Raw genomic sequence first — 16980 nt, forward strand, 5'->3', positions numbered from 1 at the left:
GAACTTTGATTTTACCTGTGCACTTTTTAGACTTTTCCTGTTACATTTCCAGTGTTCCGTTATCATTTTTATGTACAAAATTTTTTTTGTTAAGTAAGCCTTTGAATGAGTGCAAAGTTTAGTCCAGTGCCTAAAAGGTGTATTTCTTTTCCATAACTTAGGAACTAAGAGTGCCACGCCCAGGTGTAAGGCGTGGTGCTACTGTAGATGAACCAGATGTAGCAGCCTCTCCTCGACCTCCTCAGGAACCACCTGGTCCACAAGAACCCACTCCTTCAGATTCTTTATTACATCCTTTAGTTATACAGTTCTCCATATTACTCCAGGTATTTTGAATATGTATTTAAAACATTTCAATTAATATTTTGTAAGTCCACAGGTGTTGTTTCATTTTGCAGTAAATTGTAATGCTTATGATTTGGTTTCATCACAAGCCCAGTCTGAATCCAGAATCATCAGTTCTCTTGTAGGCAAAAAAAAAAAAAAACAAAAAAAACTCTGGTAACTCAAGTAGGTTTAACACATGCCATGTAATCCCCTAGGTCTCTGGTGGTTAATTGAATCCTCCTGTGAAATGGATTAACAAGTCATGGAGATACAGGGCTTAAAGAACCATTGATAATTACCATGTGGTCTTTCAGCATTTTTATTTTTTACTTTCTTTTTATTGAATCATTTGTCAGTAGTATTGAGGATAACATTAGTATTACACCAGTGAATTTTTAGTTAGCCTCTCCAAGTTTTATGTAAAGCATAAGCAGTTTTCTTCATCATACCAGAGATAGTTTCAGAAGTTTCTATAAGTACTGTAAATTATTTAATAATTTCATTTACCAGCTCTGAGCTCTTCAATTTATTTGAGTTTTATTGTCTGGTTACAATTTTGCAGTGATCGTATTTGCTAGCTGTTCAAGTATATTTTGGTCTTCCCCCTATTTGTGTGTGTCTTTACATTCAGCAATTAAGAGTCAGTTGCAGTCTTTTTATGTAATATTTTATATGATTTTTTTTATGTTTTCTTTCTTATTTGATTCCATGAAGTAATTACAGTAGTTTTTGTATTTCATGGCTCTGAACTGGCTGCACTTGCTAGCTAATACAATAATCCCTGCATTATCCAAATTCACATTAGCTAGAACTCAACATCAACTGGACCCTGGGACCAAAGATATACATACAATATATATATATATATATATATATATATATTATATTATATATATATATATATATATATATATATATATATATATATATATATAAATTTCAAAAAATTAAAAACTTTCTGAAGGGTGGAAATTTTTTGAATGCTGCTTTGTTGGCACTTGCTACCTCACTAGTAATGGACACATGATGCAAGTTAGCACATTTTTTGAAGTGATGAAACCATCCGTGACTTGCAGCAAATGTTTCATCTGCAGGGCTTTCACCAGCCATAGCCTTCAAGTCATTGAAGAGGCTTTTAGCCTTTTCCTGAATCAGCATGAGGCTAAGCGGTACAGACCTTTGTGTCTAGTGTTCCATCCAAATGCCCTGAAGTTTTTCTATATCTTGTACTGCCCTCCTCCTTCTCTTGCTTATAATTGTTGACTGCATTGGCACAGCACTTTTTGTGTGTTCCATTGTTCACTCTTTGTTTTTAAAGATTGTGCCAATAGTTGAGCGATCCATATTACAATGGCGTGCTACCTCAACCATTTTTCCACCACTTTCTGATTTCTTTATAATTGCCACTTTTGTTTCCATTGAGATAGCCACTTTTTACCACTGCCACTATCTTCACTTGCCTTACACTTGCCATTAGCCATGATAAAAAAAAAGGATGGGCTCAGTTTCATGATAAAATCTCATGAATAAATCAGAGCACAACAGATGATGTCTTACCACTTGCATAGGTTCGAGAGTCGGGGCAGTGTATTGCTGTTTGGCGTGGGTAGTGGCAAAAATTTTAACTAAGCAGAGGTGCGCAATAAGATTTGAACTTGCAGGTGGCAAACGTAGCACTCTGAATACAATTTGAATTTGCAGTCACAGTTGTTTGTATCACTGAAAGTTTAAGTGAAGGAGCGTCTTTATTCATTTTTATGAGCCCAGGTTAGGAAGAATTATCCTAAAGATCTTTGACTTAGAGTAAGAGGGAATACCATAAGATTCTTTTTTGTTTCATATAAATAGAAGTAAGTGAATACCATAATATTCTTTGTTTCATAAAGCATGAAGCCATGTTTATATTGATTCTTTCCATAAAATCCTAAACATAATTTTGTTGTTCCCAGAGTTTAAGCATCCAGGCAGCCCTGTTGCCATCACTTCAAGCGCAGTACCGCATGGAGCAAGTTTCAAGTTTGGGCATTACTGGAGCCAAGGCAAAGTTTACCGTGCACTTGCCAACACATCATTTGTCCTTTTCTACAAGACTACAAGGATTGGTAAGTGAATGATTTAAAATTAAAAATTCTTATGGTTTTTGTGAGTATTGCACCATTAAAGAAGTTCTAGTTTGAGTAAGAGCACAGACCACTGTCATACAGTACTTGAATTTAATCCTTCAGTAGGTAAAAGGGAAGCACATAGGTTATTGTGATTTTGTGGGGCCCACATAGACACTGCTAAAGAGAGGTTCTTTGCATTGCCTATTTGGTCTTCAAGGGCTTCACCTTCTGTCCAATCTCCTTTTGATTCTTCTTACTTGGCTGTTCAGCTACTTTTCATGTGAAAAAAAAAATCCTTTCGCCGAATGCCATTAATCTGTAAATATTCACTGGTGTCAATAAATTATGTAATGATAATAAGAGGTAGAAGAAGAAAAAAGTTATTTCAGAGTAACAGTGGGTTAATGATTTAGCAGTGCTAATGCTTTTCCAGTTTCCAGTGAATTTCATATTTCTCTTTGATTCTTTCATGATCATTCATTTATTGTGTTAAACTTTCCCTTTTTCCCTATAGTGTTCTTGGGGTATACTACTTGGAAATTGTCAGTGAGGCCCAGTTTGCATGTAATGTGCAGTGCTTTATGCCTCTGTTACCATTAGTTATATCTGTGTTCTTCAATATTTCTGCCCATGTTGAATGAAATAGATTGAGAGGTATCACATTTCATAAATGTAGTAATCCTTGAAGTTTTGTTCTTTATATGTAATATAAAGCAAATTTTAGGAAAATAACAGGTATGCAGTATGAACTATAGATATGTTTATAGTTCTGTAATTTTCAAGTGTTATGTTTGTCTGTCATTGTCAAACTAAGTGGATGCATTTTGAAAGCATAGATTTATGTTATGTTTACATGACATGTAAAACAGGGAAAATGCAAGGGGATGTGCATGGCAGAGCCCTCTCTCCTCAGATCTTCCCCATCACTATCCCTCTCACCTCCCTCCTTTGCTCATTGAAATTTCACATCTTGCTTCATCTCATTATCTTAGCTATTGTAACTTCTCTTATGACACTGTGAAGACTTCAGCAAAAACTTAAATATCTAATATCCTCTACTATGCACACCAGTCTTCTGCTTTTCACCTGATACTTGCTACTACTGCTGCGTGTCATACATTTTCTTTGGAATTTTTCCCCTGATCTTAGTGCTTGTTTGTTCCCATACAAATACAAACCTCCGGCCTTTACATTGGGGAAAATCTCCTGCGTAGCTGGAATATGTACTGGTTATGAAAAAATTTCTGTCTGTTCCTACTTAGCAATCTAATGTCTTCAACTTTACCTTGTTCCAATTTTCCCCTCTCACTCATGGACACTTCTTTTGTGCAAGCCTAAAAATGTAACAGTGGTCTTATGAAATTTTGATATATAGTATTAATAATCAGTGGTCATATTAATCATAAGTATTAGCTAGGGGCCTTTGGCAGAATTTAAGATATCTTTGCGGTATGATTTAGAAGATTTCTTTACAATAACTCACGATACACCAGTCAGTGTCACAGTGCTTTGATTTATAATGATAATAAAATCATTTAATTTTTAAAAATTTATATTGATCTTATAAGTTTTATTTTCCCTGATTTCAGCCAAGTGAAACACACTTACCATCTTCAGCAAGTATCCAGCTTCCACAAGTGCATGTAGAAGCTGAGTTGATTCAAGATGATACAACTAATCCTGACCAACACACTGGTAAGAATCCTAGATTATTTCTGTGACAATTCTTTGTAGAGTCAGTGGTGAAGATGTGTGTTTTGGAAATATGAGTGTATTTACTAGTTGTATCCTGCCTATTAATTCTCATGTAGTTCCTTGTAGGGGGCCACTGCATCAAGTGTGGCTTGTGTAGCATACTGTAGGTGGTACTGAAAGATCTTTGCAGCACCCCTTTGGCCCATGTGGTATTGCTTTCTGCCTTTTATTTTTCATCCATTCCTTATGGCATGTTCTTACTTAGCCATCTAACTTTCACCATACAGTATTTATTTTCAGTTCTGTTTTTCATTTAAGAGAGATCCTTCTGCACAATCCAGTGAGTCCAGCATTGTGAATCAGTGATCCTGTTAATGTACTTGACAATAATACTTATTTAAATTCAACTATAATTTCAGCTTGAATGTTAGTGAGCTTCGAATATTACATATTTTTACAACATATGAGATTTAAATTTAAGTGTTGCAATACTAATCTTAAATTTAGATTACTACTGCAGGCAGTAAGTAATATGGAAATAGACAACTAGATGCATTCTAAGAGTTTTGTTTATAGAAAGCAAGTAGTAATTTCATCTAATTTGTTGCAATACAGTTTATTACTATTTTTGTCACAACTGCATTCAACTTTATATTTGACTTCTATTTTTCTCATTATTTATTTTCTTCAAGTAGTAGGTCTTATGTCAAAGTTTAAATTACTGGAAAACGTATAATAATTCTTACTAGTAATTTTTAACTCTTCACCATGGTCGTTTTGGTATAATTTTCATGTGCCCATTTACCTTTAAATGACATTGGTGCAGGATTTATGTTGTAAATTGGGGACAGAAGTGTAGTGAGACAAGGAGAAAAAGGCTAGGGGTAACCTGGGGAATCATCAGGCAGTGAGAGGATTACTGGGCTAAGATGCTAGCCCAATATACCCGTAGCATTTTTCCCCCTTCACTACATTTCTGCTCCCAAGTTACAACAAAACCCTGAGCTCAGTTCATACGGCAGCAGATGCGCATGAAAAATTATACAAAACATCCCTAACTTTGTAGAACACATTCAGTCACAAAGCAAAATGTTTTGTTGAAGATCCGAATGCATCATACCCAGCCAACTCCTCTTAGAAATTATGATTAATAAGTTTGCATAAAAACTTGTTCAATGTAAGAATAAAAATGGCTGTGGCAAATAACTGAGGGGTGAACCATGAAGAGGAAGAGGATGCTTGGTTCAAATCCCTCCTTACTGAAAGTAAGTGGCCCATTGTGATGATGGGTCCCAACGAATATGAATCAAGAGCGTTATGAGTGATATCAAGAAGATAAAATCTGGTAAAGGTCTCTGACTGCTAGGTGCTTACCTTAAAGATGGCAGAGAGGAGAGTCTGGGACCAATGACAAGGACAAATAGATCCAATAAGGGTTTCCTATCTGCCACAGGACCCAGCAGACATCTGAGTGAAGAGACAACTCCAAAGGAAGAACTTGGTATGCCATGCTAAGAGTAGGTTTTTCTATATTTTGCACTCCCAGAACAAACCATGGCATGATAATGACATTGTCCCTTTCTGCCCAAGCAAAGATTTTATGGCTGGCAGATAAAACTACTATGGCCTTGTTTCCCTTTGATTCTGTAGGTAAGGAATGGTTGTGGTATTCTGCAGCAATAGAACAAGTTGGTTGCGGATGTCTGGAGGCCTAGGAAGACTGTAAAAAGCCCTAAGAAATTGATGCACAATTGACTCCTCCTTGGATGGGGCACCCTGAACCCAAGACTCCAATAGATGGGCACCTATCCCAAGATCTAGGGGTCTGAAAACGTGAGGAGATCTGGACCATGAGGTACTAGAGGAACTGCTTTCACCATGTTATGGCAATCTCTCCACCAACAAAAGCTGGAGATATTGAGGGTACCTTCCAACAGGAAGCCAGCTGGAGTTGTCGAGAATGAATGGAAGCCAGCTGGAGTTGTCGAGAATGAATACAGAAGTGAGTGTAAGGAACCAACTTCTCCAGAGAGACCAGGAGGCCAATCAGCACCTGCCAAGTTTGGTTGTGGGACAAGGAAGAAATAGGAACTTGATGGTCTTATGGAGGTGATATATTGTCCTCCAAGGATAGACTAACATTGTTGTCAAAAACATTCTTCATTAAACCTCTTGGGTGGATGGCAACAGGTCTAACTTCTCCAAGTTGACCTGAAGACCTAAAGACCAATACCAGTCTTGAAGAAATGTCCCCACAACTCCTCCACGAAGAAGCCAGAACCAGCTGATCCTCCTGGTACTGTAGTGACGAAGACACAAATCCTGACAGTGCCCCAGGAGGTAACTGGGGCAAGAATTGTGGTGAAGACCTGAAGCACAGTACACAGACTAAGGCAAAGAACAAGCAGACCCACCAAACAAAATTAGGATACCTCCTGGAAAGCGAATGAATGGGATTTGGCAGTATGCATCCCTTAGGCCTGTGGAAGCAATGAAATTCCATCTACAAACAGATCTCCATATAGACTCCATGGTCTCTTAAGGAAGGCTCCTAAAGTGCTTACTTTTACCAATCTTGCTGTTTTGATGCTGTACCTTACAGTACCATTGTAGTTGGTTCAGGTACCTCCATCTCCTTTTCTGGATTTATCTTGCTTTCATAAGTGTGTGTGCAATTCATTGGCAAGTGTTTGCTGGAAAAGTTTCAGCAGCAGGTTGCTCTTTTGGTGTTAGGTTATTAGACCTCTGTTCTGTTATGCCCTGCTTCATATTTAGCATTCATGGCTTTGGGTTAGTTGATTTTGCCTGCTGCTTTAGTGATTATCTCTACATCTCCTACCTTGCCTATAATGACTTCAGCCTCATTGGTTCCAATGATTTTGATGCTGATGTATTTTACTGCCGCTCCCTCTTGACACTCTGCTTCTGCCTTGGTTACTGTGACTATCACTGTGCCTGCAGTTTTCTTGGCCTTGATTACTGCGGTCACCATTACCTGGTTCATTTGTTCTTGCATTGCCATCTACATTTTCTTCAGTGACATCGACTACATTTGTTACATCCATGGTAGTGCTGACTTTGCTGCTATCCAAGGGTCTAGCTCATGTTCCTGCTAAATCTGCTGCCATTTGGATTTTGTATTCAGTCCCACCTCCTGCCACTTCATGTTCTGATGTGGTGTTCTCTAAGCCCTGTTTCGTAGTTGGTTGAGCTTCAGACCGCCGCTCGATGGGGCCGGAGTTCGATTCCGCCACGGCTGATGCAAGTTAAAATTTATTTGCATAGAAATTAATTTCTACGCTATAATGTGGTTCGATTCCACAATAAGCTGTAGGTCCGTTGCTAAGTAGCAATTGGTTCTAGCCACATAAAATAAGTCTATCGCCGGACCCAGCCCTAGGAGAGCTGTTAATCAGCTCAGTGGTCTGCAAACTAATACCTTTCTTACTTATGGTGTTCTGTAATTCAACATTTTGCCATCATTTTTTTGGTAATACACTTGGTGCTTGCTATCAATTCATCACTTGGTTGAATAATGTTAAGGGTCATTGTTAGGCCCTTTCATCCAACTGTTCAGTCTTACCGGTTTTGAGCAGGTGCCTTTCCTTGAGATCTCTGGACCATTACAGGGATTAAAGTTTGGACAGTGCAGCTAGATCACATTTGCATTTGAGCTTGTAGTAAATTATCTCCTGGTAGCCTATTTCTGGATTGCACCTGCATGCCACAGAAGGGGCTTTCATTAGCATTTCTTCCTTGCTTTCTAGGTTGTATTGTTCAAATAAAGCAAAAGCATCTGTTAGAGGATCTCTGGTTGTCCATTCCAAATAGAAATGCTATCCCATTTTGTCAGTCTCCTTGGCCTTTATGACACCAGACAGGTAGTCAAGATGTTCTAGGTTTTCCTCTTACAAGAGTTCTGCAAGTTCTAAAGTGTCATTTACCCTGGAGAAAGAGCAGTTCGATGCAGCTGAAGATCTTATTCATTTAGTAGAATTTTTGGACAAAGATGGGGAAGAAGTTGTATGATCTCTGAAGTGTAGTTACATGCTTAGAAGTGATGGACTGGTCTGTGAGACATTCAAGCTTTAGTGCCCCAACAACTTAAGAAAGGACATCTTAACTGACTTTAAATTAAGAATAATGAAGGACTTGAAGACATTATGATCATCCAGTGGCAGCCCCACTCTTTTAACCTCAATCTCTGGATGATTGACTTATATTTATAAAATTCAAGGTTGCCTTATCAAGACTCACCTTGTTTTCTCTGCAACTGAAAGTATTGCTAGGATACCAGCTCTTTAACTACAGCGGCAAAGGCCAAGAGGATGATTTGTTAGTTTGGTTTACACATATATAGGTTTTTGTAACCTTTGGTAATGAGGAAGAGGGCTGCAGTATTTAAGGGGAGCGCCAAATACCGAATTTTGAGGAATTATCGAATTTTAGTTATTAACGGTGAACTGATTTATATAGAAATTCGTGTTTGGCGACATAACAGAAAATCTGCTAGTTGTTTGTATGCCTTTGTGATCAGAGAGTAACGAACAGATACTGCTGATTCGTCACACGCCATACGATCGTTGGGGTTTGGGTTGGTAATTCAAATGAGTGCCATACATCGAAGACCTTATTGGTCCCTTTCATTGTGAGAAGACCAATCAACTGAGGCTCATATTCAAAAGTTCAGTTTGAAAGTTAAAGATCAGTGAGGTTTAGTAGTCGACGGGTTAGGAAGCGCATCTGAAAGACAGTATGGGCACATGTCACCTCAGAGTACCTTCCAACTATAATTGCATAATTAATTAGCATAATATTAGCAACAGGGTCCCATGTAACTATTAAGGAAAATACACGTGTTAATTGTATCTTACGCGTCTCATTTGTGCTGGTAGAACCTATATATGACCGAGAATCAGGTCATATTTTTGGTATCAGGTGTGGGGTATTGCCAGTACATATAATAATTAACAGCGTAATTGTGAAGGTGAAATAAACAATGCAAACCCGAAGAAAATCAGCACGTGATGGTAGGAGTGCCAGTACTAGCAGTATCAATGTTAACAATAACAGTGCCAAGGAAGAGGACAGTGCGAAAGAGCTGTCAACGAATATCCAACGTGCATTAAAAGAGTTGCACAAATTAACAAATGAAATACAAAATAAAAAGCCTGTTGGTGAACTGATTTATGTAGAAATTCGTGTCTGGAGATGTAACAGAAAATCTGCTAATTGTTTGTATACCTTTGTGATCAGAGAGTAACGAACAGATAATCCTGATTCGTGAAACACCACACGATTGTTGGGGTTTGGGTTTAGTAATTCAAATGAGTGCCATACACTGAAAACCCTTATTGGTTCCTTTCGATTATTAAGAGACCAATCAGCTGAGGTCTATGACCTAAGCAAGTTCAGTTTGAAAAGTTAAAGATCAGGTTAAGGTTTTGAGTGGCTGATGGGTTGTGAAAGCTGGCCTGAAGATAGTATGGGCACATGTCACCCCAGAGTACCATCCGAATATAATTGCATGTGCAAGTAGTGTAATGTTAGCAACAGGGCCATGTAACTATCAAGGAAAATACACGTGTTAATTGTATCTTACGCATTTCAGTTGTACTGGTAGAACCTATAAATGGCCGAGAATCAGGTCATATTTTTGGTATCAGGTGTGGGGTATTGCCAGTACATATAATAATTAACAGCATAATTGTGAAGGTGCAATAAACAATCTTGCTGTAGCTGAGGTAATTTTCTCAGATCTCCCACCTAAATAGTGATTCAAATTATGATTGATGATTTTGTATGAAAAGATTGCATATGCATAAAATAAAGAAGAAATTCCCATACAAACCCATCAGTCGTAGTGAATTGCCATCCTCCCAGCCCCTCTTTCTGCTGTTGGACAAGTTACCTGTGAAAGAATTGAGGCAGGCTGATTCTGCCTGTTGATGGGTGAAAGGTGTCTATGCATATCCTTTTAGTGGCTGATTTTCTATTTATTCTTTTGTTTTATTTCATAAAAGCTGCAATTTCATATTCTCAGGTATTATTTTAGTGAAATAATCATTTGAATTGTAGTTTAGGCAATGCAAAATCTTTTATACACAAAACATAATTTCAGTACAAACCAGTTCATCATAAATTAATTTACTTCTGTGCACAAGATTCAGTCACCCAAATTACTTTACTTCTGTGCAGTGGATTCAGTCACCCAAACATTTACCCTTAAAAATTAATAGACTACTGTTCAAAATCAAGAGGCCACCACCATACACCAGGCATGCATGCATGTGGCACAGCCACACATTCTTTCATGTGACTGCATAACATTAGCATCATTTCTGCCTTGCCTTCAGGGTTATGCCTTTTGTATTTCTCACCATGTGCCATCATTTTCATTAATTTCATTTTATGTGCACATTTTTTAACATTTTTGTATTTTTGTCATTTGTGTAAAATTGGCCTATTTTTCAAACTGTTATTATGAGGTTGAAATGTTACATTTCTAGTGATGTAATATTTCCAAATGTAGTTTCATAAAAATTATTAAAGGGAATTTTTTTAACTGCATTACTATATTATGTTTAATATGAAAAAATATTTCAGCTGCTGATGGAATGGTTTTAAGAGAAGGAAGTTATATGAGTGCTGTTGCTGAAATTGGTGCTCTGGAGCACAGCCTGACAACTGATCTCCTAAATCACTTAGTCTTTGTTCAAAAAGTTTTCATGAAGGTTAGTCATCTTTAATTTGAAATTTCACTTAGAAAAGTATGCCTTAATTAAAGAGTGTGCTCTATTTTTTAAAATTGTTAAAATTATTTTATTAGCTCATCCATATTATATCTGATTTGTTTTTATTCTTTTGCATATGTCTTATTACTAACAGGTAATATAATGTTCTGAAATCATGTGTTTTTAATTTCTTTAAAGGAAGTTAATGAAGTTGTACAGAAAATGGCTGGTGGAGATAAACCAGTTCCTTTATGGACAGAAGAAGGTACAAGTCATGTATCACATCCTCGAAGGCTGTTATTTACTCTTCAACTTCGTCTTAAGGTATTTGGTAATTTATAACATTTTTGTTCATAGTATCACAGGACATTATGAATATACATTTTATTGTAGCTGTCTCTATTTTTTTCTTTGTAATTGTTCTTTATCTCCATTAAAAGAAAGTATTCTACATTTTGTATCATATACTCTTACATCCACATATCAATAGTGATAACAATTTTTCCTTGAGTGTTGCTAAAAATGTTTCAGGGTGTATTTCTAGAGACTTATTGCTGGAGACCTTTGTTGCATTGTTTTACAGTATTCCTTGTCATTTGCACATATCCTCACTGTTATGGATAGATGTTTTGCATAGCATTGCACATATCTCATTATTGTTAACATTATTATTAAATTTATTGTGTAGTTTTTTGGATAATTTTTTTCTGTTATTGCTTACATGTTTCTTTATATTTTCATGATTATAATATGTTCCTATGGGGATACAAATACTATGCCTTTAACATATGAAGTATCTCACAGTACATGCACTGGACTGGCTGTGAACTGACTAACAAGGTGGGTAACCTGCTGAAGACATGGGGGAGACAGGTGGTTACTCCCACACTCCGCCCAACATCTTCTATTGCTTTTTCAGCCATGTTATGATTTAGAAGCTGTGCATTGCTATCTTCCCTCTTCTTGTGTGGACTAGTTGAATACCCTTATCCTAATCCATTGTGTTTTTTCGTGCATTACACTGTGTGTGTCTGTGTCATTTTATGTATTTTTGGTGTTTATGTTGTATTTTTTTGTGTTTGGTCCTGTTAATTCTCCCACATGAAGAATACACAGGACCAGCACTGCTATGAGGATTTTTGTGTACTCTTAATTTATCCTGAATATGCTGCCTGGCCTTCTCCCTAGTGGGAGCACTATGGTTGGAGGTGTAGAAAACTTAGGAATATTCCCGAGCTTCCGTAGATCATGGACTGATGCTGGTAGTAATACCTAGTCCTTCAAGAACCTTCCATCCCCCCAGTGACCATCCCTTCTCTCCTCCTAGCATTTCCACTTCTGGGAAAGGCAAGTTGCCATCTACCAAACCCTTCATCTCAGCTCAGATGATGAAGAGACTATGCAGATTGCCTCTCATACAGTTACTGAAAGTTTGGCTTTCTTTGAAGATTGGTGGTACCCCTCTCTTGGCCAGGAGGGACAGGGCCAACAAGTCATGATCGCTTTACAAGCGTTGGCTCAACATTTCCCTGAGGTCCCTCCCTTTACTGAAAATGTGGAAGTGTTGACTTCAACCCACCCTGCCCTGCTGCCCTTCCTGGGGTGTAGATTGTCTCGGGTGGCAGAGAGGTCTTGAGTTCAAAGAAAACACTGCGCTACTCTTTGTTCTCTTCCTCCCCCTCATCGTCATTGTCATCCTCCTCAGATTGTTTTCATAGGAAGAAGAGTCCAAGACTCTTGAGGAAGAGGTCTCGCTGGTTATCACACTGTCACTTCCAGGGTGCTAGGTCTTCCTTGAGTGATCAATGGACAGTGCTTCTTCATACCTTTGCTTAGAGAGAACCATGCTCTCTTCTCTTCCCACTGTGCACCTTTGGGGTCACACCAGTGTGGTACTACATGCCCCCAGCCTCCCCACTCCTGGTGCCTTACCCAGAACAGAACAGAATCTCTTCACATGATAGTCACTCTCAATCTAGCTTCACGAGCATTCTCAGAGGCAATACACACAGCACACTGTCCCTGTGCCAGTGGCAATACAGGAGCAGTTGGAACTCTCCTTGTTGCTCTTCTTTGGGTTCTCATAAGAGAGCCCATTCTTTGCCACATTCAAGGTGTTTGCCCTCTCCTCATCTGTGAAGTGGGCCTGTTTCTATCCCTGGGAGAGGTCTCCTGCCCCCTCTCTTTTACTGGAATCATGTAAGCCTCAACTGTGGGAGAAGGCTGACTGTAGTGCTCTTACTGCTCTTCACCCTGCCCCCACTTTGGTCCCACCATGGACCCTGTAGAAGGGGCTCACCCAGGCTAAACTCCAATATCCTCTCTCTACCCATCAACAGGAGCAGATGTAGGACTGGGAGCAAAAGTCAGACCTCTCCCCAACGACCTTGGTTGGTTACGGTGGATTTCCTGGTATGTGGGTCAGGCAGTTCCCTCACAGCTAGCAGATTGGCCAAACTTCTCTCTACCACTGCTGATCAGGCAGAAGAAATATTACATCCCTGGAGGTGCATATACTCCACTTTGACTTGATCAGAACACCTTGATAGACTTCATCAACAGGGGCTCTCCTTTAACTTCATTTAGGGAAACAACTTGGAATCTGTGATAATGTCTGCAGTCTATGCCACCTCATGGCTGCACCTGTGGCAGTTTGCTGTCAGTACCTTGATGAAAGAGCTGGGGCCCTTGGTGAGGAGGCTGGTAGTTTCAGATGTCAAGGCCCTCACATTCATAGGCCATCAAATCACAAAATTTTTGGGCCAGCTTGATTTTATGTAGGAGGGACTTTGTCCTCTCCCATGTTAAAACAGGCATTGCATGAGAGTTGGCTCTTGTTATGAAATACAGGCAGTCCCCTGGTTTACGACGAGGGTTCCGTTTTTACACCACGTCCTAAACCGAAAATCGTTGTAAACTGAAAATCATTGTAAACCGAAAAATTGTCGGAAAATCATAAAAATCCTAAGAAAACCTTACTTTTAATGCTTTGGGTGTATTGAAAACGATGTAAACTGCATTTTTATTGAGTTTTTCATAAAAAAAGCCTCCAAAATTTGATTATTCTGCCATTTTGAAGCCATATTTCTTACATCGGATTGGCGTACGGCACATCGTAACCCCGGAACGTGCGTTGTAAGCCGGGAAGTAACATGCGTCGTAAACCAGGTGTCACGTTAAGTGATGGTTTTGCGGGAACTGCTGGTTCCCCGCTCGTTCCCTTTTGTGGATTGCTGCCTCCTTACCTTCAAGTTTTTTTTGTTTTGATGTTCTCGTCGGTGAGCTGCCGTTTTTCTTTCTTCAGTCGGGTCTGGTAGGGCAGCAAAAGTAGCGGCAGTGGCAGCAGCAGCAGGCAGTTTTTGGAGTCGACGTTGGTCGAGTTTTTGAGCAGCAAATTGGAGCACGCCTACGAAGTGGAGCACGTCGTAGAGGTGGAGTGTGACCATGAGTAGTCGTGTGACCACGAGCTGCTCATCTTTGATGACAGCGTGAGGCTGTCCTGACGTCTCCATCGGGGTATTCTGGTTTGTGGGTTTTTGTCCCTGTTGTACAGCTGAGGGCTGTCTTGGTGCCCTGATGGAGGACGTATGTTTGTTTTTTTTTCTGCCTGCTGTTGTTTATTTTTGCCTTTTTTTTGTTTAATGCTACTTTTGTTTATTTAACTTGCTTTTGTTTAGTGCTGCCTTTTGGCTTATTTTTTTTGTATTTATGGTTTATCATTTTACCAGACCTGACTCACTTGTAAATCTTGTAAATAAATTAATTTTAAGCTCATTATATTGTTTTTGTTGTTTTCCCCTCCTTTGTTTGTTGCATCTGCCGTCAGTCATGACAGCCCCGTCCTGAGTATGTTAAAGAACCTGCATAACGGCCCACTCGGGTCGTTACACCAGGAAATAATTTTTTATGAATTTATTTGAAAAGCGTCGGAACTTTGGAACGTTGTAAGCCGGACCCATCGTAAACTTACAATGGGGGTTCTGTTTTTACGCCGCGTCATAAACTGAAAAATCATCGAAAATTGTCAAAAATCCTAAGAAAACCTTACTTTGAATGCTTTGAGTGTATTGACAACGATGTAAACTGCATTTTTATTGAGTTTTTCATAAAAAAAGCCTCCAAATTTTGATTATTCTGCTGTTTTGGAGCCATATTTCTTTCGTTGGATGAGCGTACAACGTGTCGTAACCTTGGAACATGTTTCGTAAACCGGGAAATAATTTATGATGAATATATTTGAAAAGTGTTGTAACCTCGGAACGTCATAAGCCGGACCCGTTGTAAATTGGGGACTGTCTGTATTTTATATTTGTTAGAGGAATATTTGGATTTTCTTAAAAATAAAATTATTTTTTGTTATATTTCTTAACCATTTCAAAAATTATGGCTTACTAGCAAATATTCACCTATGCAGTTATTCTTTTGTTTAAGCCAAGATTTTGTTCCAAGGCCTGGGTGTGTTAGATTTCTTTACTTACTATAAATACATTATACTTAGCATTCACATCTGGCCAGAGAGCATGTGAAATTATCTACACATTCTTAAAGTATTTCAGGTTACCACATAAAAGAATAAATTATGCACCAAAAAGCGAGCAGAAGGACTTTTAAGAAAATAATATTTTCAGCCAGTTAAAAACAAGTGTTCCATATGCTTTGATATTAAGTACTAATAGATAATAGTTCTCCATATAATTTAAATCATCATTATCTTTTATTCCTCAAAGAACAGGTAATGTCTACAAATAAATTCTTTAGTAACAGAGGTTACATCTCAAAAGGCTTAGATTATTTTATTAGGCCTCTACAGGCAGTCCCTGGTTGTCGAAGGAGGCTCCATTCCGACAGCTAAACGACAAATGAAAATTGCCAATAACCAAAAATCAACAATTTTTGTTTTTGGCAATTTTTGGTGCTGGTGCCAATAATGATATCAGTTATCGGCGCCTCTGTTAGGTATGTATATCGCTCCAATACGCGATTATCAGTGCTGATAAGTGGAAATCAGCGCATATCAGCACCCAAAATTGCTGATTTTCGTTGCAAGATAACCGTGGATTGCCTGTAAATCATTTTGCAACATACAAGCAGTTTGAACATAGCCTAAAACTTCAACATTCAAGGAAAATTGTAATTCATATTCCTATTTTGAAAATTTTGTTATGACTGTTGAGCTTTTTATGTCTACTGTTATAATGATGTACAGGTAGTTATGTTGACCAGTCCAAGGAGCATGTCGAGCGCGCTGTCATTGACGGCACCACTGACCTTATCACACAGTACTTTTAAAGCTAAGTACAGGCAGTCCCCGGTTATTGGTGGGGGATCCATTCCCATGGCATGATGATAAGCGAAAATCATTGATAACCGAAAATCTGTGATATTCGGTGCTTATCGGAATAGTAGACCCCAGAGGGAAGCAACCCCCACCTTCAACCCATCCGGAGGTGGGTAGAGAGCGACAACTGTGCCTGAGTAGCTCACCCCTACCCCCTTCCACCTCAGAGGGCACAACCCCCACCCATCCGGAGACGGGAAAGAGCGGGAGGCTGATTGCCACCAAAAATGGAGGAGGAGGAGGTGTTGCATAGTACTACTGATGGAGGTATGACAGTAAGAAAACAAAGCAGTTTACTAATTTTGGATTTAATAGAACATTTGGCCACTCAGAGCACAATATTAGAAAGAAAAAAGAATAGTATTATTTACAGCTCTCTTCACTTTTTGAAGACTTTATTTTGTTTTTATTTGAAATTTAATATTCCACCTACTCCTGGGATTTGAATACTAAAGTGGATGAATACATATTCTCTGGGAACAGCAGTAGCAGGGAGTTATTTTTACCCTTGTTGAAGATTTTGTGGAAATTACCTTCATCATCTTCTAAATCCAATATTTTCAAATCAATTAACTTTTGGGCATCCTTTAGTTATAAACTTCTCACACATATATAAGTGTTTTACTTTTTGTGATTATAAACAAAGGGATTCAGCAGCCCAGGCCTCCCATCTAAATTGTGATGTGGACAGTTATGAGTGGATTGTGATGAAGCAAACTTAATTGTTTTTAAAGTGGTAATATTTCTTGAAATTCATCTTCCATATCTGTAATAAGTTCCC

The 16980-nt window shown here is 38.5% G+C and overlaps 1 protein-coding gene across 1 annotated transcript in view; it reads left to right on the forward strand.

Annotated features, from left to right (window-relative positions):
• LOC136833946 (bridge-like lipid transfer protein family member 1) overlaps positions 1-16980 on the forward strand; it is a 66318-nt gene that overhangs the window by 1030 nt on the left and 48308 nt on the right. Inside the window, exons 4-8 of the mRNA XM_067096227.1 lie at positions 162-326; positions 2277-2429; positions 4022-4127; positions 10734-10861; positions 11060-11185. Coding sequence (XP_066952328.1) covers positions 162-326; positions 2277-2429; positions 4022-4127; positions 10734-10861; positions 11060-11185 — 678 coding nt within the window. The remainder of the gene's footprint in view (positions 1-161; positions 327-2276; positions 2430-4021; positions 4128-10733; positions 10862-11059; positions 11186-16980) is intronic.

The sequence above is a fragment of the Macrobrachium rosenbergii genome, chromosome 52 (genome assembly GCF_040412425.1).
Source record: "Macrobrachium rosenbergii isolate ZJJX-2024 chromosome 52, ASM4041242v1, whole genome shotgun sequence".
Classification (NCBI taxonomy): domain Eukaryota; kingdom Metazoa; phylum Arthropoda; class Malacostraca; order Decapoda; family Palaemonidae; genus Macrobrachium; species Macrobrachium rosenbergii.